Source organism: Abramis brama (assembly GCF_963993115.1).
Source record: "Abramis brama genome assembly, chromosome: 12".
NCBI lineage: Eukaryota > Metazoa > Chordata > Actinopteri > Cypriniformes > Leuciscidae > Abramis > Abramis brama.
This window is the reverse complement of record NC_139974.1, coordinates 36,864,617-36,888,774: the sequence shown is the minus strand read 5'-3', so window position 1 is coordinate 36,888,774 and position 24,158 is coordinate 36,864,617. Positions and strand designations below refer to the sequence as shown.

Genomic DNA, 24,158 nt, shown 5'->3' with positions numbered 1-24,158 from the left:
ATGGAAAAAACTTGGCAAAAGCAGCAGAGAGATCCAGACATCAGGAGAGGCTCGCATGTCCAAAAACATAAAATCTGGCATTTAAAACATTAAGACACATCAGTCAGAGGAAATTAAGTTTATTAAATGATGCAATACACGGTCAAGCGAAAGTGAGCTATATTAAATGATACGGTTTCACATTATGTTTTAGCAGGGTTTACAGCATATCTCAGTTTGTAATCTTGCTTGTTAAAAAAAAAGCTCACACTTTACATTATCAAGAAACAACAACAAGGAGCTTAGCAGTGAATGCAAACACATGAATCAGAAATTAAAGACTTCACCATGACAGGAATGACAGCAAATTTAATTTGGCATGTTGTAAAAGGAGCAAACACAAGGTTAAATGAAAGAAATTGCTGATGTGAGAGGGAGGTTTGACGCCACACGGCAGTGCAAGAAAGCCTTCGAATAGAAACTTTGGTCGCTCGGCTCTTCCATGACTAGCATTGGACATGGTTTTCAAAAAAATAAAAAAATAAATAGAATATTCAACTAGAGTGTCCCAGAAATAATTGTTTGTAATATACTTTGAGAACTTAAATCTAAAAAAAAGAAGAAAAAAAAAAGATGATTGTCAATTAACAGAGCTATTTGGGGATGGGAGAGGAAGAAATAAAGGACACTCCTACAATCTCAGGAGGTAGTTTTAATGGCAAAACATATGGCCTGATCTGAAGTGATTTGCATGTTGTAATAGTGCATATTTTAAGGCCAGGTATTCTTCACTATGATCCATCCATAAATGCAGTTCTAAGGTTACATTAAGACACAGGTGAGGGGATTGGGGACGAGAGGCAATAGCAGATACAGCCCTTAATGGCAATACCTGAGTCAACTGTAACTTTTGACTGCAAGACGTCACCATCCAATAGTCACGGTCAACTGAGCTAGAGGCTTGGTGATATTGTATCACGTCACTGAAAAAATCAGTCAGAATTGCATTCGATGTGCATCACTGGTAATCTATTAAATAGCGGCTCTGGTAAATCACGTGATTCTGACGGTGCTTGCACAGCATGCGGACGTCAAACCTCCCTATAGGGGTAACTGTTCGAAAAATGAGGTTCACAAAAGAACAATAAATGAAGTTTATGCAGCATTTATCAGGCTTATGAGGTACTTCACATCTATACACTTTTTCGAAAAGACCAACAAGTCATATGGTTCCTCAGAATTCCTATTGTAGCAGAAAATACCTCGTCTTAAATAGTCTTAGTCTGTGTGCCCAATTACAACAGGGCATCCTTTAAAACTGCTTAGAAAGTGCAAAATACAAATACTGATCATTCTATGCAGCATTCACTCAAGGTTGCATGATAAATGTACAAATTATTCAATGTGGAGCTGAGTATCAAATTAAAAGGATAGTCCCTCAATCAGGGGCGGGAGAGATTTTGAAAAGGCACACATACACGAGAAAAACACACTGGACGTTTTTTAACCTCACCAAAGAAAAACAAAGAAACTTGATTGATTTCCATACAACCTTTTGTACCTTAATATGTATCCCTCAAGAAACTCAAATGCCAGTGTATTTATGCTAAACATCCATAAATCAGAGTTTGAGAGACATCAAATCAAAACTGAATTCCCTTCATAAAATATAGCAAGGTAAATACGCGTCAACTACAATGAACGGCACTCCAAAGTCTTACGTTGATGCTTAAATACAAATAGCTTATCGCAGACTCGTTGTGGGACTTTCATCAAACGGATCAGGATTTAATGAGTTATTGCAATACTGGATATAAAACAAGTTGTAGAATCAAGTATAATCCTAGCACTCCAAAGATAGTAAACCTCAACGATGATTGAATTGCCATTTTGACACAGGTCGACAAGCTGCTTCCATGGGAAAATCCTGTCAGTTCGCCCCGAACATACATTAAACACAAAGCAGTGGTCATTGGACGCTTTTTGTCAAGTATGTTATCCAAAATATGGCACAATGCTAGTGATGGACATGGGGATGACACTGCCACACATCAGATCAACTCAACTCAGTCGATTATCCATAAAGACCAAATCAACCACCATGTTTTGGGAATAATCTTGGCCTGAACTCTCTTTCCTAGCTATTTGTTCCAGCACCATTTCAGTCAAAATGTAAAGTGTAAAATGATTTTAATGAAGTCCTCTAAAAGCTGATGAGTATTTATCACTACATTTTAAAAAGGGAAACTTTCAGATCATATTTATTTTGGTCCCCTGCGAATTTGTTACATGCTGAAACATCCCTCATGTTGATCCACCATTACAAATTTTAAAAGTCGCTTTAAAAAAAAAAAAAAAAAAAAAAAAAAAACACCAACAAAACTAAACACTTAATACACAGTATAGGCTTGTGTTGTTTGGTCACAATTATTGTTCTTTGTCATGAGCACATATACATATATGTATAAGGGATATTTTAATGTTAGCACCTGACACTATTGAGGTAGTTTTTCAAAGTTGGTTTAAAAAGCCAGGTCATGAAGCTCTCAATTATTCCGATAAATCAGTCTCAAGACCCTATTTTAATTATTATACATGCATGCTCATATTTGAATAAATAACATTAGCATGTAATGAACTAATGGAAGTGTGCTCTTTTTAACAGAATACTTAGAGTCCTTATTATCCCTCACAACAAGCTTCAATTTTGGTCATTTTAGACTAGTTTTAAAACTTGTTTTGAACTTAGAAGGGAGGAAGAAATCCAAAAAAGTCTGAAACGCTTGTATGCCCCAATAAATCATCAAGCTGAATGGCAACTGACCTGTAATGAATCTGAGTTGAGGTTTAGTTTGTGCACACAATGAATTGAGGCTCAGCAAGTCTCACTGTCATGATTACAGGACCACCACAGAGTGTTTGCTGGTAAAGCAAAAGGGCTTTAAAACAGTGAGTGAATTTGGCTTATTGGGTTGGTATATGAACATGGGTATTATGGTACATCTCAAAAACCCTTTGGATGAAACTTCAGTTGGAAATTCTGGCAAACATACAAGCAATACATGGCAAAAAAAACATGAAACACCTAAAAAATGCCTTATGTACGCAGTTGACAGTACAGCACCACAAATGTCAGCAATACATGGATCTTTGTGCCAGTGTAAAATGTCTGCCCAAATGTTGCCACTCCATATCTGTTAATCTAGTACATCACAACCATGAATGGCGAGATAGTTCAAAATATGCATGAATAAAAGCCAAAACGATTCAATGCTGCTTTAAATCTGCATGCATAAAACAGATGAAAGTAATGTGGATGTTCTTTACCAGTACGCAGGTGTATGAAGTACATTCAAACTGTTCAGTTGTATATTTATGGTTTTAGCAGGTCATAAGATAGCATCTTTGAAACTTGCCATCTTAGGAATTCAAAAAGCAATGAGAACATTAACAAAACTACCACGGTATGTAGAGAGAGGCTTACATTTCTGCTTAAAAACACTATAGTGCAAAGTTCTGATGCAAATACATTAGCTATATATCTCTATAGGTTAAAAGACCACCTCCGATCATCAAGCTGGGGGGAACAATTCTTTTGATGAGACGTTTTTTGTTTTTGTTTTGTCTGACACGAATAAAATTCAATTCTGAAAGTTGTTGGGGCACAAACTAAGAATCAAAGCTAAACTGACTAGTTTTATTCAACCCATAATGTATAAAGCGAAGAGGCATGTGGACACTGCAACCCCACAGAGAGCTGGAAAGACACTTCGCGATCGCCAAGCAATATACAAGCTTCACTAAAGCAGCAAGTCAACACTCTAGAAATGATGACACAAGAGACATCCATTAAATGTTATTGTCATAACATCGGTAGATAATTCAAAGCTTCCAGGGAAATTGAGGCACCATTTAATTTTCAATTAACACTGTGTGTGCCTCTTAAAATCTGAAACAGATGCTGCAGCATAGATGAACGCGATGGTCTCTACAAAACCAGCATCGTACTTCATTCATCCTTGGCCTCTATTACATTTGCATTCACAATATTTGAACGGAATTATTTTTATCAAAAATTTGCATCAGATTCCTTATGGCATCATTAAAAAAAGTCAGTTGATTGTATAGTGAAGTGGAAATAAAAAATAATAGTGATACGCCTGACAGATTTTACAGACAAAAAATAAAAATAAAACAATTTGACCCCATTTATAAAAAAAAGAAAAGAAAAGTGGGTGCTCAGAATGGAAATGAGTTTTTGCATATTGTAAGAACTCAAGACCTTCTCATGTCTGTTAACTTAATAGATTAGTGCCAATGTGAAACAAGGCCAAGACTAGTCTAAAAATGATGGTTCTTCTCTCTAACCTTACAAATCTGTTCACCAGCATGCAAATTAGTAACACCTCTTCTGATATAGTGCAAAAACATCTCATATTTCATATTTGAGAAATTGCATATGTTGTAGACCTTTGACTAAGGTGCTGATTTTGAAAAGGTTAAAATACTAAAAACTCAGTAACTTCTGCAAAAATCGAACTAAAGCAGGTCATGAGGACGAAAAGAATGGTTTCTAACAAAAAATAAATCAGATTGTCCAGAGAAAATCTAAGTAGTAGTTTGAGAATTGATTTCACCTCATATTTCTAATGATAAATACTATTATTCAAACCTAAAGTTGTAAAGAAAAACACAAAAAAAGCCAAGTGACACATATTCAAATGAGTACATGGATAAAGCAACAATGCGCTGCAATTGAAAAAGGACAGAAAATGATAAAACTGGAATTCACACTATATATTTATGAATATTTTTATAGCTTATGCCACACATTTAAAGCATCAAGCCATTTATTCACTGAAAGCATATATATAAATATTCTTTTGGATTCATGTCTGACTTATGAAACATCAAATGTATGACATCTGAAACTTGCAGCACTCAACTCTAGCTTTGAATACATAGCTTAACTACCATAACAAAACAATAGCAATGCTAAATAACCCAGGCTAAATGGCAGCAGGTATGGCCTCTGAACAAATATGAATAGATTTTCTTGTGACATCTACCACTTTCACTTTCAGAGGGACGAAAAGACAACGTTCCCCACTCATGCAATTATGAGGAAATGACCAGTGCGGTAATGTTACCATAATACAAGTAACAGGTAACAAGAGGTAGGACATCTAGTCATTTCCACACAACTGCACCCAGATAGCGTACTTATGATCCAGATAAACACTGGAACTAGGGGGTCTGTGTCCATAGCTCTTCAAAGTGCATCTACTTTCACGAGTTATGAGACCAGCGCCAAACAATATCATAACTCTAATCAAGTATTTGAAGATAAATTAAAATGCCCCTTATACACAGTCTTTTGGGTTTAGAAAATGGCAAAAGGTTTCAGGGTCAAATGTCATAGATTTCACCAGATCGAAAACGAAACACACCCATTAAGCTCTCTGACCAGTCTATGATTCTTGTTTAAAAGTTGAAGTTAAACAAGATATATATATAAAAAATGGTAGTCTCAAGAATAAACTCTAGCACCTACAATTATAATGTCCTATTGTGCTTCAGTTATGGTAGGACATTAACTACAAGTACATAATGTAATCTTGTTCGGCTAACAGGAATAATTGAGAGCCATATAAAGAACATCCAATTGTTGATAATAAAAATAGAGTATTTTGTAAGCTAATACTGCTACAGTGGGTACAGGGTTTGCACTATTTACACTACTAAAAGTACCCAGCATGAAAACGACTACATTACAAATGTTCTAAATTCATATACACAAACATACCACTAAAATCTCTTGGTTAAGAATGCATAGTTAGAAAAAGATGGTTAAAAATTCCCAAGAATTTCAAGTTAAAATTGAAACATTATTTTGGGGAAGTGATCTTACAGTTAATTAACTAACAAGACTCACTAGATCAATCACTACACATCATGATATGCTTTAGAAGGCATAAGACTGTTTACACGAAAACAGTTTACCGACACATATACAAATGTATTGCGCTTCAATTTGAACTAAGTATGGATCGATTCGCACTAAATAAATGTTCCTTTTCAGTTCAACAATAAAAAGCTAATGACCACTCGCCAACCCTTGTGATTCTAACAAACAGGTTCCATTAAAAAAAAAAAAAATTCACACAGTTTATATCTAAAAAGAAAAAGTTTTAAAAAGGGATTGGAAATATTCTCATGGAAATGGTTGTAAGCTAGAAAAAAAAACTAAGGTGCATTCGAAATTTGTATGAAATTTTCACTGACCTTGTGTCTCTATGAACAATGCAATTGATATCTGTATTAATCTTTAAAAGCTTCGATTGCCTGTAAAGTCAGCTGGAGTGCGACAACAGCGTTTAAACCTAGTCAGCATAGTACAGTCAAACTTCACCGTTGGAAACAGCACACAGAACCAAGCAAAACTCCAGATTCCCCAATATTCAGCACAAAACTGCCTCATGTTTCGACATGGGGAATATTTTTGACAACGTCAAAATGAAAATTTCAGAATAGGTGCTTAAAGTGAAATGCGATCTAATTTTGATGTGAAAGAAACTTAACTCATACACCCACCCACCCACCCACCGAAACGTTAGGTTGTTACGATCACATCCGACAACTCAGAGAAATGCTCACGGCAGCAGAATTTAAAGTACGTACAAGATAATCTCAATCTAAATGCTTGGAGTCCCAAAATATTAGTACTTTACAGGTCAATTATCAATATTACAAAGATATTTCTGCACCGAGAACCCTGTCACAGGTAAACGGAGGGCGTCACTGATGAGAACCAGCCTCAAATGAGCGGCAGAGTGCCAGAAAACTGATTGTCAGAACAATTCCTACATTCTCACTTCCAAAAGCTTTCTTGATTCTGCACTCACTGTGTTCAAATTTTCTGACACAAGTACATGATAGCACTCCGTTAATCATGCCATTGGCGGACACGGACAGGTACAGTAGGTTGACTGAGCCCTGGACTAAACAATAAATGACACCATGATAAAAAAAAAAATCATATTAGCACAAATAAATGAAACAAAACAGGATAAGTACTTTTGTCCTGAAGTCCTCTTCTGGTCAGTGCACTTGCTCTTGCTGATAAATAATTTAGTTGTGGAAACTGCATCCCCACAACCCCTTAACCTGATCTGTGTTATCCTAAACTAACCCAAATTCATTGGTTTGATGAATTTGTAAAAACTACTGTTCAACAGTCTCCATCACCAGCCTTGGCAATAGTATTGAATCAAGCCCATCCGGATGCAAATGTAACTTTCAGTGTAAAAATAGTCTGAATTTTTGGATTGACTATGTAAACATGTTAACCTCAAATCTGGCATGCACAACAGATACACAAATCATGCCCACCAAACTAAAAAAAAAAAAAAAAAAAGAGAGATAAATTAATAAGTTACAGTTTTAAAAATCATGGATATTTAGGATGTTTGGTAATTGACTACATGGGCAATGGGAAACCTAACAGCATGGCGATTATTGTTTTTCCCCCCATTTGAAGGTTCTCATGAGGCAAACACACACACCGTGCTGTTTTCAGGATGTGGGGCTTGTTTCTGGCTATGTTCAGGCGAAGTACATGGTGCGCAGTGTGTCCTGGTGGATCTGCACAGCTTTGGCCAGGGCTTGCTGGTCTCTGCCGTTACTCTGACCTGATGTGTGACTGCCTTCAGCACTGCCAGAAAACAGATACAATACATAATCAGACCTAGTAGGAATGCATAATGATAATGATATAAAAATAAAAGATTAGTCACATTGAGTTGGAAGCATTGTTAAGAATTACTTTAGCATACTGTATGGAGCAGAGATTTAAAAAAAAAAAAAAAAAAATTGTATACCAAACAAGGCTATCATTGCAAACGGGCAGAAACCTTGCATCTCCATAGTACCTCGTCATTTATATTTTTTCCCCATAAATCACTACTATTGGTCGCTTTTTAAATCTCTCTGTGGGTTTGGAAAATATTTAAACAATGAAAAGCATAAAAAGAGCTTGTGACTAAACCTAACTCCATTGGATCCTCAAACCTCATAACTCCACCCACCTCTATCGTGAACGCAGTGCTAAACACATTTGTTTGAATAAGTACTGTATAAGTCTAATGTTTTACAGATTTGAGGAGCAGGGAAGTGTGTCTTCTAGCATTTGTCATTGAGTCATAGCAAATACTGTCTTAAATAGTCTTTGCGTAGCACTTCATCTTTTATAACATGAGATTTTGGCAAGTTGACAGGAAAAAATAAATAAGCGCACATAGCTACAATAAACTTTATAACCTGTAAGTTTATTAAAACGTAATGTGATCCTTCACCTTTCTAATGATGGAGAATTTGAGCTTGACTTTGGTGAAATGTTAATAATGTAAGGTTTATTAACTTTGACAACACAATGTATAGGAATTTTTTCTCAATCCAGTAGATCTCTGCACTCAAATGATCAATTGCTCCTCATGGTTCTGCGATCTCGTTTAAAATGTAAAGGTGATCGATCAGGCGTTCTCTGTTGCTGATCCAAGGCTCTGGAATGACCTTTCTCTGTCTGTTAAATCTTCTCCTACATTGGGTGTATTTCAGAGTGTGCTTAAAACTTATTTGTTTGCTTTAGCATTTGAAAATGCTTGGTACCATATATGTTTGCATTGTTTTTATTTTATCTGTACAGCACTTTGCTGGTGCTGGTGCAACACTTGTGGTGTTGAAAGTGCTCTATAAATAAAGTTGAGTTAAGTATAATTATGTTAAAAAAAAAAAAGTGCTTTTTCCACTACCTGAAAAGTAGCTGTTTTAGACATACAAGGTTTCCACCAGCCTGCTCTACATGTTATCAGTTAAATAAAACAACAGCTTAGACAATGTAGTTTGACAAAAAAAACAAAAAAAAACTTAGATAGATATTACTCTGCAATTAACTGCCAGTCACTCATTCAGTACCTGTCATGTTCTTTGTCAACCAAGTGGTAACGGGCACGGAATGCCACCAGGTGGGCGTAATAGGCTGGTGCAGGAATGGAGACAGAGCGGGTGCAGCGCACGTAGGTGTGGCACAGCTGGTATGTGAGGACCTGCAGCTCATCAGAGGTGAAATGGTTGTCATCCCACAGCACGTGATAGTGAGACGGCCTGCTGGTTCCCTGTGGAGATTCAGCAATTAACAAAACACACACTCTTAGACAAATATAATGTTCACCAACACTAAAGCAAATTAACCTCTACTCTTTAAAGTACCTGATAACTAGGAATAAAGCATTCATAGGCACTCAAATTATATAAAAAGTCTATGAATTTGAGGAATCTTGATCGACCTCTAATTTATATTCCATTTAAAATATTCAAATGTACCTGAATTCCGGCATGACTGCAAAGATAGAAGTCAAACTCAGATGGGTGAGTAATTTTGGTGTCAACTGTGGTGCCAGCAGGGATGTTGCCACTCTTTCCGACCTTGAATACAAACAGTCAATTTGAAAGGCAAATTTAAAAAAAGACATTAAAAACATTAAACAATTAAAAAAGTCAAAAAAGGTTTGTGCTGTTTTACAAACAATTTGTTCAAGGACATGTGCTTGTAGAGCAAATTATTGAAACTAATGCTTTACCATTTACTTCACAAGATGTTTGCAATAACCACATTTTTACATACTTTTGTATATAAAGAATAATTCATATAAAAGCACTGCTTTCAATCATAAAAAATGTGCATGTGCAATAACCAACCCGTTCATTCCTGTCCATGCAGAAGAGCCTGGTGTGGTGTCTCTTCTGCACTACTACAAAGGTGATTCCTGGTTGATAATCTTTCTCCAGCTTGATGCAGGCCTCCCGTATCGCCAGCAGTTCATGCTGTAGAACCTGCATGGTCAAAATAGGACAATGAAGATTAAATTAAATGTGTCAGCACACTTATCAAGTGTTGGCAAAAGGTGCAGGTCTGCAGCTTACTTGGTTGAACTGGCCCTCCGAGATGCCATCTCTGTAGTAGATTATGCGTGTTGGTTTGAAGCGTGTGGATTTGTAGAACTGGATGAGCAGCTCTCTCACCATGGTGGCCAGATCCTGAATGATGTCCTGACGGTGCTGTTGCACCCGAACCGTGGCACAGTATCGACTTGGGTGGGCATCCATACTGCCAACAACCTAAATGCCACCAAAAAAAGATGTTAAAAGCCTTTTTAGAGACCTTTGAGGCTATATGGTCTGGCTTAAAATTGTGCACCAGAAGTCAATACTGGTCACACTTGTGGTATTAGTGCTACTTGGCACTCTGCAATGAGCATAATCATGTTAAGGCTGTCAGGTTTCTCAGTCTTACAGCAGCAATTGAGGGTTTCTTGCCATCTCCAGCTGGTGGATGAGTTACATCTGCACCCAGAAAGATGACTGGCTGCTGAAAAACCAAGGGCCTAAAGAAAAAGAAAACAGTGATAAAGGAGTGCAGAATAGTTTAGTGATTAAAAAGTATTTTCTGCCCAAGGGAAAATTCATCCAAAAATTCTGTCATCATTTTTTCCACCCTCATGTCATTCCGAACCCAAAAGACTGTAAATCTTCAGAATTTACCATTAAGATATTTTTCATGAAACCTGAGTGGTTTTAGTCCCTCCATTGAAAGGACAGGAAACCAAAACTAATCCAAAACGGTCATGAAGAGTTCATAAAATGAATCTTGAGGAGAGGAACAATCACTTTATGTGATCCAAAAAAGTCATTAAAGTTTTGTCAAACGAATCCGAATGAATTGAGTGGTTTACTCAAAGTCTTGTGAGGAGATATAATCATTTTATATAATGAATTTAATTTGGTCATGCGTCATGGGCTAAAATAAGCCTCATTGGTTCTCATACATCATACAAAATACACCTGTTTGAGCTTCCATGTTAACCAAATGTGATGTGCTCTATTTATGTGTCGATCACTGCTTAGATTTCAATAAAAGCCTAAATTAAATCTGTTCACCATATAAAGTGATCGTACCTTTTCACAAGACTTGGACTAAACCACTTCATTCATATGGATTCGTTTTACAACACTTTAATGACTTTTTTGGATCTTCTAAGTTTTGGTTACTTGGACACTCAATGGAGGGACAGAAACCACTCAGGTTTCATTAAAAATATCTTAATTTGCTTTCCAAAAAGATTAATCAAATTTTATGGGTTTGGAACAACTTGAGAGTGAGTAAATAATTCATTTGGGGGTGATCTATTCCTTTAAAGGGATACTTCACTGCTGGAAAGATGAATGTGTATTTAAATTGGATCATTTATGTAGTAGAAATGTGAAATTATTAGACCTTCTAGACTGAGAAAAGCCAGAAAATGTATTTTTGGCTCATGTGGATGAAAGACAACAACTCCCAGAATGCACTTGCTTCGCTGCCCTACGAGGCCACTCCCAAGCCAAACCTAGTTGCCTAGTTGGCTACTAGTTGACTCGAAACTGAAAAGACACTTTTATCATGAGATCCCCCTATGGGCGGGTTGAAAACATGCGGAACGAGCTCCGATGACACAAAATGACGATTTTTGCGTCACCTGAGTTTTTTTTTTCAGACACACAATACAGAAATCTGTCGTCTCAGGGGACATGAGGGAGGGAAGCACGGTCATTCGAAAATACTACCGGGTTTCTACTGACACAAAGCTTAATGCTAATCGGTGAAGTAACCCTTTAAGTTTCATGGGAAAGCAGCCCAGGACTTAACGGACAGTCAGACAAAGACTGAGAAAAGTGCCTTAAGCATTCTACATGTCAAAGGCTTTTGGAAAAGCTGCCCTCACCTGCCCTGTGGAAGAAGAATGTTGTTGACTCCACCCAGTTTGACATTAATCTTGAGGCAGAGGTTGGAAAGGGTCTGAGGTGTGGTCTTCTGTACATTCTTCACCTGGACACACTGTGTGGCCATGCCAAGAACAGTGTCTCCAACACGCTTCACCTCAGCTATGAGAATTACAGTGTTTAGAGGGATACAACCTAAAAAAAAACACAGCGAACATAAACACTGAAGAAACAGAGAAGAGTTAAATTACCATAAACAGGGGTCTTCCCGGGTAGGATAACCACCACCAACTGTAAGCCTTGGTAAGTGTACTTGAGGTGTTTGAACATGGGCTCCACACTGTCTGCTCCCTGGGCATACTTGCAAAAACACGGCTGGCCCTGAATGGGCATCCCAGCATCACGTGAGATTTTACGAAGCTGGTCAGTAAACGCCCTACAGAAAACAAGCAAAGGATTAGACTAGGCAGAGGGTCTCAACCTTTTTCACTCTTCTGTCAGAGATGATATTTAAAGGCCCAAACGATTAAAATATTTAAATCGCGATTAATCGCATTAATGTCATAGTTAACTCGCAATTAATCGCACATTTTTATCTATTCTAAATGTCCCTTGATTTCTTTTTGTCCCATTATTTTTTTCTCATTTTAATGCTCTTATCAACATGGAAAAGTGGATCGGCTTGCTTTGTGCAAATGTTTTTTTATTGAAAACAACATTGGCATATACTGTAGTGTACAATTTCACACTAACATTCACACTTGGAGCAAATAATCGCATCAGAGAATTCGCATCAGCTGTGTGTTTGGCCGTCAAGTGGTATTTCAGACTGGACGTGCTGCGATGATAGCTCAGTTCACAACGACAAAACACACAGATCACTTTAGTCTTGTCAATGGAACAATTTGGCAACTTTTTAAAAGTAAACTTTCCATTCAGAATCTTATTGGCATCCATTTCGGCGTCTCGCGCTCGCCATCCAATCAAAACGTAACGTTAGCCTACTACTCTTCGGCCGGCTCGCAAGCCCAAACAAGTGTGTGCGGTGTGCCTGTTGTTTTGCTTCCGTTCTAGCTAGATCCAGTATGGTGTTGTAGTTTTTCTAATGTTACTAGTTGTTGCAACAGCATGTGAAAAAAATGACAAAGTTTGCTAGGCCAAAAAGAACGTTAATCTCACGATAAAACATTTTACGCCGTTAAAATGGGTTTGCGTTAACGCCGTTAATAACCCGTTTAACTGACAGCACTAATTAAACGATTTAAGACTTTATTAATTTCCATGAGTCTATAAATAATTTATCATGTTTAAAATGTCATCATCCAGGTTGTCCAAGATCATTAGATCCCTGGTTATTTAAATAATAAAAAAGTCAGTTGTTAAGGGAACAATTTACAGTAGAAAAAATTATTTCAGCATACAGTACATCTTTATTTCTAGCTGTTTTAGCTTACATTAAACCATTTTGCTTTAAATAATTTTGTGTCATCTTGCTGCCCCATTGGAAGTGTGCCGAGGCCCCCTGGTTGAGAACCACTGATGTATGGGTTTGAACTTTCTTAAATAATTCAATCAAATATAAATTCCAGACAAAGCTGACTTACTTCAGGAGGAGTTCTGTACACTGCCTCTGTGGGGCAAAGCAGGCAATAGCCCACACTTTGATCTCAATCCCTGTGTGGAACTGCTTGTTCCTCATGTCCCACACACCCTGGACTGGGGTTGCTATTGCTTTGTTCTGAAACAGCCAGAGATACATGACCAAATTAGGCAGACACGCCCCGATTGGGATTTAACCAAAAGGGTCAGTGGAATAATTGTCAGGTTTAGTTGACCAGAACAGGTTCCTACCCTTCCACCATAGAGAATCGAAGGTGCCTGAAGGACCCGACCATTGACCTCAGTCATCTCGTCTCTTACCATGACTCCAAACTCACGCACATAAGGATCAGTGTTGAAGTTGGCACTTCTCATCTGTCAAACAAATGAAATATCTCATGAGGTGTGAATGAGATTTAGGAGACTGCAAAAGAACAGTTTGCTGATCACATACCAGTTTGCTAATCTCATCCTGACGGTCAGGCGCAGACCTGGCTGTGGCACGTATCATAGTGGAGGTCTGATTGTCTGTCAGTTTCTTTATGCATCTCTGTCCGGCTACTATGTTACAGACCTGGATAAAAAAAAGAAGGATAATGACATTCAGAGAAAGGCATCAGAGAGAAGGGGGAAAGAGTAAGTGCAAGATGTGGTCTTGACCAACCTCCAGTGGAAGGTAGGTGTGTTTCTGCTCCTGACCAACTTGTAAACATGGGAGATGTGGGTATCGCAGCACCAATTTGTACTTATCCTTGAAGTACTGCGCGACAGTGCATTCAATGGTCTGACCATTCTCTTGCTGCAAGGGGAACCTTGAGACAAGCAAAATACATTTAAAAAAGCATCAACCTTTAACAGCATCATCTCAATGAGGAATATAAACGTAATGGCATTCATACAGAAAGAGCTATAACCATTTAATGAAAGTTTTAAAAATGGGAAAGATCTTACGTTTGATGGCTTGCTGGTCTCCTTGTCACATTACACACCCTGTACTTCCTCTTCATCTGTCCACAGTGAGTTATTTCAACCTTCAGACCTATAAAACAAATTCAAAGCTCAGATTATAACAAAAATGACTTCCATAAAAAGTCTCTGTCACCAATCACTGTAATAAATTACCTTTGATCTCCTTGGTAAACTTCACTCTCTGGGAATCTGTTAAGGGCTTCTGTTGCTCTTCAATGCTTTTAAAATCCAAAACCTCACACATGAACTCAATCACAGGTTGAGCTTTGTAAAATGCAGTGGCGGACACTAAAAAACACATTTTACATAAATATTAGCAGTGCAAAAACATTTTTTAAAAATCCAACTGCTAATGTCAGTTCACACGCACCATCAATGTTGAGCATCATTTTCCAGAGGGATGGCCGAACAGACTGATGGAAACCAAACCAAACTTCTCTTCCTCCGCCGAGGGGGTTGGAGCAGCCCTCAGACGGAGTAAAGAACGAACGTCCGACTGGGGTGTACCTGAAGACAACAATACATGGTAAAACAGCAGTGTGCATGTGCAGAAGGATGAAGCTCCCTCTAATGGGGATATATGGAACAGAGGGTCAATATAATAAAGCCATTAACCTCATAGAGGGCAAATGTCTCATGACAACGTCCAGAGCCTGAATGGTCTCAAAGGGGATGTTTGGTAGCCGCCCAGACAGTGCTTCATGTAGAGCTTGCAGACTCACACATGACACCCACTTTATAGCTACTTTAAAGCTCCTGTCTTTTCCCTCCCCTGGAATTGTGACCTCCAGCTCCACCTAAAAGAGCAGTTTGGGACGTCAGTATGCTGTGACACTCCATAAGATATCAAAAGACCTCAATGTTGCATTTTGAGAAGGTACAGAGTAAAACATTTCAACATAAGGGTTTAAACTGTGCATGTATTCGGTACGGGTCTTTCGGTTCAGTACACAGACTTTAATAGTACATACTTTGTCTCTTCCAATGGGTAAAGGCATGGCAGTGTAGAGATTCTTCCTTCCATCATACACAGGCTTTCGATCTCCAAAGATCTGCGTCTTAAAGTGCTGGACCATGTGCTCAACTATTTCACTGCAAAAACAAAAAAACAAGTACATACAAATGTCCTGCCAAACAAACAATCAGTTTAAATTTAAAGTTTCAGTTGAAGATGTTACCGGTTAACTCTCCGTGGGCATTTCTCAGGCTTGATGTCTATGTCATAATGGTACACCTCCAACTTGGGTATTTCCATTTCAAAGAAGTTAGCCTGAAGCTTGATTGTCCTACCCATTGTGCCAAAGTCTGGCCGTTGAGGTGGTTTGAAGACATACTCTGGTGGTGGAGGAGACACAGGAGCTGCGGGATACGTACAAAAACAGGTTTTTTCAATGTATTTAAAAGGGAACAAAAGAAAATTAGGAAATAATTTTAAAAAACACACACACAACAACAATAAATAATGAAAAATAATACAAATTAAACAAACATTAAGTTTCCATGATTTTATGTTTATCATTTCTTTTTACCAGGTCAATTATCTCAAGCTAGTAATGTCCATTTTTAGTTCAGTGAGCAACTTTATCCCATTAATTAGTCCCACACAAACATTTAGGTAAGACTATTAGAGCTCTGCTGTGCCATATAAACTCAAGCACCCCACCTTATATAACCCCACCTTATATTTTCATATGCAAACTGGCCAAATTTAGTTTGAAACGCAAGTCACTTGCTATTAACTTCTTGTTTGTTTAACTGTATTGTGTCAATGTCATAGTCGTTCTGTTGTACTGAATATCAGCACAGTCCCTCCATGCTTACCTGTGGTCTCGTGCCGAATTACAGCCGTGCTGATGTTCAGTACAACTACACTTTTGCAGATGTGATTGTTTAAAGGGATAGTTCACCCAAAAATTAAAACACTGTCATCATTTACTCACCTTCATGTTGTTCCAAACCCGCAAGACTTTTATCTTCGAAACACAAATGAAGATATTTTAATGAAATCCGAGAGATTTCTGTGACAGCAACACAACTACCACTCTGACGTTCAAAAAGTTCATAAAGAGATCGTAAAAATAATCCTTATGAATTGAGCGGTTTAGTCCAAATTTTCTGAAGAGACACAATCACCTTATATGATGAACAGATTTAATTTAGGCTTTTATTCACATAGAAACATTCATAATACATATAAACATTATTCACAAATAAACATTCAACACATCAGTTGTGGTAAACAGAAGCTCAAGCATGTTCACTTGACGTGTGAGAACCAATGAGGTTCATTCTCCAAGAATCTATGATGTTTGTTCTCACGCGTCAAACAAATAAATGTTTATGTGAACGAAAGCCTAAATTAAATCTGTCATCATTTAAAGCGACCGAGTCTCTTCAGAAAATTTGGACTAAACAGCTCAATCCTTATATAGATTAGTTTTACGATCTGTTTATAAACTTTTTTCCTTCATATTTTTGGGTGAATAACCCTTTAAGTAATAAACCTTATTTAGAACATTAGTAACTAACCCAATCAGAAACTGGAAAATGAAAAATACTAAGCAAGTGTCAATATTTAGAGAATTACTGTGTTAAAACAAAGCTCTCAACAGTACATTAAGTTTCAAGACCATCATTCCTTTGGTTTAAACACTTCAAGACAACTTGGTAAACAGTACTGAAAATATATGCTAGGCTTGGCCAGCTTAGTCTGGGCTGCTTACCAGAAACATCTGACCCCGAGGACTGACACAGCTCAGCAGCTATAAAAGACATAATAACAGGTTTATTTCAAACAAACCTCTACATTGGTGATCATGTGCAGAAACACATGTAAAACCATGAAAATGCAGCCATTTTACTTGCAAACAGGTTTTATGTGCAAGGTCAAGTAGCATTACAGTTTGAATACAAGACCAAAATAAATCAGCTGATTTTAGCTAATAATATCCATCAGATTTAGGCTAGTTGATTACAAAGTCTAGCTTACAATAAAATTGGGTCACACAGGGTTTGTTGATTTGGGAAAAAACAGGTCAAGTTAATGCAACCATGTTAAACGTGAAACTTTTGATGTACAAGAAAGAAGGTTGTGGGTATCTGAAGTCTTTGGCTGACAGATTCCCTGAAGCGTCTTATCAACCCTAAAAACACAACACGGCAGGAAGATACTAGGAGCGTGAACCCATCCCACTGGGCAACAGACCTTTTACCTTCTTATCACCAACACCACACAAGTCAAAAACCAGCCAAACACACACACGTACAAGGACATCTTTTCAGCGGCTTTTCTCTATATCACCACCATTTCAGATGCTTCATGCATATCAGAAAGAGTCTAAGACATACAATAAAACAAACTTGTAACTACATGAAACCTAAGTGATCCCATTTGTTAAACTAACAAAGAGCAATATATTTTTTCAGCATTAATAAAAATTCTGTTTACATTAGTTTACAGTGCAATAATGAATGTTAACAAATTCAACCACTGATTCAAAAGGGCTATATTAGCACTATAATAAATATACCATATTTTCAATTAACAATTGAAAAATATTAAATGCAGTAAAAGTAATGTTCATTGTTAATTTAGCTAATGCAACTATTGTTGACAAATTGAAGGGTATTGTAAAGTGTTACCAACTGAGTTTGACTAAACTTAGGCTGAGACAAAAAGTTCTGCAATTTGAATGCCTTTCTTAAAATGTGTGAAAAGCATTTAAGTTCTCAACACTTTTTATTAAGAAAAGTGATAAATATATATTAAACAAAACAACCTTTTCTAAACTCTAATGATAATTTACATTCATAATTTAAGTTAACAGTTAATCTTCGATTAGTTAGATGAACATCTCAACTGTTCAAATATATAACAAAACGTTAATAGACTTGAAACATTTGGAAGCGGAATAATTAATTGTGTATGTATTGACTAGAACTTTAGTTAGGAACTTTCATCTAACGTTATCTTCTTAACTGGAGAAAGTCAACCAGGTGCCAAACAACCAGCGTTCAATTCACATACAACAATAAGACTAAATCCTATAAACTACTTTTATATCTCCAAACCTAAAATAGTTACAACGTACGTCTTATTAACGTTTTAAGTTTGACGTACATAACATTTTAACCAGCTGCTGTAGATTCAAAAGCCAGCAGGTCAACAAGCTTAGCTAGCAGGCTAACAATAACAATGGGCCTACAAAACAAACCCTCGACAGAGAGGAAAAACAACACTTCATTACTATAAGCTAAAAAATAATTTGAACATCGACGTCATGTACAACCGAACGCCACTAAATTGCATATTTTATTATCATCAAAAACACCACACTTATTCAGCTAGCATCTCCTCGCTAGCACGCTCGCTAATCATAATAATACTCACCACCAGCTGCTCCAATGGGATACATTTTAAACGCTTTCTGCACCAAAATTCAATCGCAGGCCGACACTTTTTGCTCTTCTGTTGCCAGGTAACACATGCGGTAACTGGAAAGATGATTTTAATTTTAAAACAGCATCGATATAGAGGAGAAAACAGAGATTAATGAGCGCGCTGAGTTAGTGGAGCACGAGAGCTCTGAGTGGCCCCATCCCATCCCCCCATCACAGCACGAGCGCCTATTTACCCGACACTCACTCACACACACACTCTCTCGCTGCTGCAAACTAAGCTCATTAAAATAGACGTTAACCTATGCGCGAGGTATCTGAACGCTTTACGTTTTATTCAGTCGGTTTTTTCAAATTTACCAAGAGTAGTAACAAAGCATTCATTAAATTTAATTTCACAACGTCCAAATAATACTGGCGCTCATATTACGTCACTTCCGGGTTTATTCAGAGATGGTTTTAAAAATTATTTAGCTGATAATGATTTATGAATGTAAAACGTTTTGGTTATATTTATTGTATTATAAAAACACACAAAAAATATTCCATTCATATATGCAGCTAAATCATAAAAAAAAAAAGAAAAAAAGAAGATATTTACTTTGTAAATGTTTTGTTTCATAGTTTGGAAATATTAAGGTTTTTTTAATGTTTTTTAAAGTAGTCTCTTAATCTCACAAAGGCTGCATTTATTTGATCAAAAATACAGTAGGCCTAAAAACAGAGCCTATATTACAACAGAAATAAGTTAATTTAAATTGTAATAATATTTCACAGCATTTTTATTCACATATAAACATTCATCAGCTCACACATCAGCTGTGGTAAATGGAAGCTCAAGCATGTTCACTCGACTTGCGAGAACCAATGAGGTTCATTCTCCTGTTACGCAGCATGTTTGAGCTTCTGCAAGAACCAATGAGGTTCATTCTCGTGCATCAAGCAGGTTCGGTTGAGCTTCTGTTTATGTTCGCTGATAAATGTTTAACTGTGAATAAAAGCCTCAATTAAATCTGTTTATCATATAAAGCGATCAAGTCTCTTCAGAAATTTTTGACTAAATGTTCAATTCATATGGATTAGTTTTACGATCTCTTTATGAACTTTCTGAAGTGTCAAAGTAGTAGTTTCGTAGCTGCCAATGGAGGGACAGAAATCTCACGGATTTTATTTTCATTTGTGTTCCAAAGATGAACGAAAGTCTTACAGATTTGGAATGACATGAGGGTGAGTAATTAATGACAGAATTTTCATTTTTGAGTGAACTAACCCTTTAATCACTATTTTATTACTAGACTGACAATTTGTCATTTGTAAAATAGGTTCGATTTTTTTCTCGTCGTTCATGACTAGTCAATAAACTAGTCAATGATCTATTACAGTGGACATGCATTGTCTTGAGGAGGATAATAGATGTTAGGAAACTCTGACTATGACTTATTTACTAATCTCCACTTGGTGGCACCATTTCACCACTATTGCTGACGACCTTCGTCACTGTGAATGCATGCTTGACAATGCTCTTCATTAAGATTTAGGAACAACAATAATAGGACAAATTAGCAAAATAGTTTTTCGGTGATATTGGATATAATAAAATCAGTCACACCAAAGTGCTGTCATGCATTGCTGCCATAAACAAACCCGCCGCAGACACAGATGGACATCCAGTATTGTCCATTTGATTCAGTTTTTAGTGACAAATGATTGTAATCTAAAAAAAATAATAATTACATTTTATGTGTAACAAATATGCAAATTAATATGTAGATTAAGGCAGACCAAACAGCAATAGTATAGGATTATAGAATAGCCTATACAAAACAAACAAACAAAAACAAAATGGTTTAATCTGTTGATTCGTCTGAAAGGATACAACTAAACAAAACAATATCTGGATATGTAATTGTCTCTTCGATGAGAGTAGCCAGTTGTGTTCCAAACAAATTTAAGGGATCAGACATTTATTGTGGACATTAACGGCCGTCTTATTTCTGCACGGTGAGCGACTTAGCCTATCAAATAATAATCAATTTCCCTTTCCATTTGTCTGTAAACATACCATAAATACCTCTATTAAGTTTTTTTTGTTCTTCTGAAACTGGTTGAACGGGTTAGGGAGTAACTGCCGTCTGCTATGCTCCTTGGCCAATGGCACTAGATCCTCCCTGCAGTGCGTAACAGCGCAATTTAGGATTTAACCAAGTCTTTGCTGCGGGGCTTAAAGCAGTCTTCAAGAGAGACGCCTGACGCTTGCACACACAATGTTAGTGTAGACTCTGTGGACCCCTATAGAGTTAGACTGCCTTTTTACGTTGTCTTATCCGAACTATGACTGGAGTATTCGACAGAAGGATTCCGAGTATTAAACCTGCAGATTTCCAAAACGCTTTTCAGCTCTCCACGATGCATCATCCATCTCAGGAATCTCCAACTCTACCGGAGTCGACAGCCACGGATTCTGGCTATTACAGCCCTGCTGGAGGAGTTCATCATGGCTATTGTTCACCGAACTCGGGCACTTATGGGAAACCTCTTAATGCCTATCAGTACCAATACCATGGAGTCAATGGATCTTCTGGAAATTACCCTGCAAAATCCTACCCTGATTACGGCTCATACTCCACAGCATATCACCAATATGCAGGAACATATAATAGGGTGCAGTCACAACCGAGCCCGCAAGGTCAGTTAGCTTACTATATTATATTTAAGCATAGCCTACTATTATTGTTGTTATAATACTTTGTAATCACAGTTGGCCATTATTATTGAGCATTATGATAGTAGAGTTGTTTCTTTTTATAAGGTCTCAATTTTGTAACCAAGTTGGACGAAACATGATTGCATTTAAGTTTCTTTAATGCTATGTGTTCAATATGGTGGGGGAAACCTGCATGCAATATGAAAATAGATTACATAGAAAATAAGAGCGCGTAAAATGCGTAAAGATTTTCTGACAAATTATTCTGTTTGACTTTATGCGAGTAGCAATTTTAAAGCACTACGACACTTGACATAAATCATGGCAATAATTACCAACAATCAAGAGAGTGCGTTTCTGTCCCCGTGCATTTATCTAATTTCTGTTCACCCGTCAGAAAAAGAAACAGCCGAGCCCGAAGTGAGGATGGTCAATGGAAAACCCAAGAAAGTCCGGAAGCCCCGCACCATCTACTCCAGTTTTCAGCTCGCTGCTCTTCAGAGAAGGTTTCAGAACACGCAATACCTCGCGCTCCCAGAGAGAGCCGAGCTCGCGGCGTCGCTGGGACTCACGCAAACACAGGTTCGACAATATATATATATATTTTATTTATTTATTGCAATGTCTTTTTATGTAATTCTCAAATTGGTAGGCCTTTTTTATATAGCCTATTTATATTATTTTATATATGAAAACCAAGCGCATGTAACATTAGCCTACATTTTTTTCATAGGTTGTAAAAATTGTTATCGATATAACAAAAATATATATATTATTATGATGTAGGCCTAGAGGTTTGGCAGAAACATGTGCTTTATTTATTTGTCCCCAGAAACTCAAAAATACGTTTTTGTTTTTGTTTCCTCAGGTGAAAATTTGGTTCCAGAACAAAAGATCAAAACTAAAGAAGATCATGAAAAATGGCGAGCTGCCTCCAGAACACAGTCCCAGCTCCAGCGACCCGATGGCGTGTAACTCCCCGCAGTCTCCCGCGGTCTGGGACTCACAGGGTCCTCAGAGACCTCACCATCAGCCGCAGAATATTAACACAGCGGCATCCACGTTTCTGGAAAGCGCCAGCGCATCTTGGTATTCCGCCGCCGGGGCGATGAATTCTCACCTTCAGGCTCCTGGCACGTTACAGCACTCGTTGGCACTCGGAGCAGGAACGTTGTACTGAAATTTGTTTATTATTTTGTTGTATATTGGACTGGTGTTAATTTTTTTTTTTTTTTTTTTTGAGGAATATGCAATGTACCGATATGGCAGTCCTAGAAGAACGTGTATAATGTGTAAATTGTGTGCATGTAATTTATTGCATTTGGAAGAATATTAAATGTTTTAAATGGACAATGGACCCAAACACTCTGAATGGTGCCTTGAATTTTGACCTCAACGCGTACATCCGACGATGTGCCAAATCATTAAGGACAACCCCAAATAAATGTGTGTTTTTCTTTAATTATCAAACATTTTGTCTTCTTTAAGGTAAATCAAAACAGATCAACGCACCGAGCACTTTGCTTTAGAGCCCGTCTTGGGATGTTACTTTTCTGTGATTGGTAAAGGGACTTTAACTTTGCAAGCCTGAAAATAAATTTCGAGTGGAAATTATAGAGAAAACCATGATATTGTTTTAACATTTTGGGATCATGTGTTCTGGGCTGAGTCACTGTTTAATGGCGAATAAATGGAAACATTTCTATACAGTCTAATTAAAAAGAAAAGAAAAAAGGTTTTGCTTCGGTCTTGGTCCTCAGCTAGCCTGATACAATTAAATTAATATTCATTATTATTATTATTATTCCAAACAAGTTTTAGATTGTTTTTGTTTTTTTTACGTTAGTAGGACTGAATATTTGATCTACATCTTGATTAAACCCACCCATGACGAACGAAAAAAAATTGGTTGTTGGTCTGGCAAACAGTTCTGCCCTGCCTTGCTGTCTTTGTGTTCCTTACAATTAGTACCTTTGAATTGTAGTGAGGAGGCGAAGGAACGGCGCGGAGATCTGAGGCAGTCCGCATGCCTGTGGGGGCAAACCGGCTCCAGCGACCACAACCCAGCCCTGACAGATCCTCCTCCTGGAAAAATGCTGAACATCTCATTAAAACCAGTGCTAACATTTCTACAGCTGACTGCCACGGATAAATCATGAAAAAGGCCACCAGGGCATGGTGGAGATTTTTTTGTTGACTATGATATTATTGTAGGCCTAAAACCTAAATAGAAAAAAATCGTCCCAGCGCAGTTTCATGGCTATTAGGAAAATATTTTCTTCGATGATCGCTTCAATGTTCAAAATAAACATCACGGTTCGTCCTTTAAAAATATGACTTGAGACTGATGTTTCCACACACATAAAATAGCTACTACTGAGTTGTTTCATTGTTGGGTCAAATATGGACAAACCCAACTGTTGGTTTAAATATCTTATTATTATTAATTTTTTTTAATTACAAATTTAAGGATTGGTATTTGCCATGTTTTGAACACTGAAATTTTGGTTAACATAACTTTGTTTAATTAGGCATACTGTGCTTTTTTGCCTAAACAACAAATCAAAGTGACAAATATCTACCCAATAGAAATCTGACATGAGAAAATTGTAGAACGTATTCATATGCATTTTGTATACCCCCACACCCCCACACACACACTCGCTCGCGTAGCCTATACGCACGCTTCACG

General features: G+C 37.3%; 2 protein-coding genes across 3 annotated transcripts; one reads left to right on the top strand and one right to left on the bottom strand.

Moving 5' to 3' along the window:
* Window positions 1-103: 103 nt before the first annotated feature.
* ago2 (argonaute RISC catalytic component 2) lies at window positions 104-18,995 on the bottom strand. Of its 2 annotated transcripts, XM_084131545.1 has the most exons (21): window positions 18,755-18,995; window positions 17,088-17,126; window positions 16,305-16,337; window positions 15,543-15,723; window positions 15,336-15,456; window positions 14,980-15,161; window positions 14,735-14,871; window positions 14,518-14,652; window positions 14,347-14,434; window positions 14,060-14,207; window positions 13,850-13,969; window positions 13,648-13,770; window positions 13,401-13,534; window positions 12,048-12,232; window positions 11,799-11,958; window positions 10,331-10,421; window positions 9,961-10,155; window positions 9,736-9,870; window positions 9,361-9,462; window positions 8,953-9,152; window positions 104-7,693 (listed from the first exon to the last, which is right to left on the bottom strand). In XM_084131545.1, exons 1-21 carry the CDS (start codon window positions 18,777-18,779, stop codon window positions 7,585-7,587), a joined length of 2,643 nt encoding a protein of 880 aa, XP_083987671.1. In that variant the 5' UTR covers window positions 18,780-18,995; the 3' UTR covers window positions 104-7,584. The 2 variants fall into 2 exon arrangements, with proteins under 2 accessions (XP_083987671.1, XP_083987672.1); XM_084131546.1 differs by lacking the exon at window positions 16,305-16,337.
* Window positions 18,996-20,985: 1,990 nt separating this feature from the next.
* Window positions 20,986-23,363, top strand: dlx5a (distal-less homeobox 5a). The gene is made up of 3 exons (XM_084130006.1): window positions 20,986-21,448; window positions 21,864-22,048; window positions 22,335-23,363. The coding sequence occupies exons 1-3, from the start codon at window positions 21,094-21,096 to the stop codon at window positions 22,644-22,646; spliced, it is 852 nt and encodes a 283-aa protein (XP_083986132.1). The 5' UTR covers window positions 20,986-21,093; the 3' UTR covers window positions 22,647-23,363.
* Window positions 23,364-24,158: the final 795 nt, after the last annotated feature.

What these genes read in the sequence shown, in the direction of transcription:
- ago2 (XM_084131545.1), bottom strand. Translation starts at nt 18,779, where the DNA reads ATGTATCCCATTGGAGCAGCTGGTG. An exon ending in CGATTCTCTATGGTGGAAGG is followed by an intron (nt 13,535 to 13,647) that starts GTAGGAACCTGT and finishes TGGCTGTTTCAG; the next exon opens with AACAAAGCAATAGCAACCCC. An exon ending in CGGAGGGCCAGTTCAACCAA is followed by an intron (nt 9,871 to 9,960) that starts GTAAGCTGCAGA and finishes TTGACCATGCAG; the next exon opens with GTTCTACAGCATGAACTGCT.
- dlx5a (XM_084130006.1), top strand. Translation starts at nt 21,094, where the DNA reads ATGACTGGAGTATTCGACAGAAGGATTCCGAGTATTAAACCTGCAGAT. An exon ending in GTCACAACCGAGCCCGCAAG is followed by an intron (nt 21,449 to 21,863) that starts GTCAGTTAGCTT and finishes TTCACCCGTCAG; the next exon opens with AAAAAGAAACAGCCGAGCCC. An exon ending in TGGGACTCACGCAAACACAG is followed by an intron (nt 22,049 to 22,334) that starts GTTCGACAATAT and finishes TTGTTTCCTCAG; the next exon opens with GTGAAAATTTGGTTCCAGAA.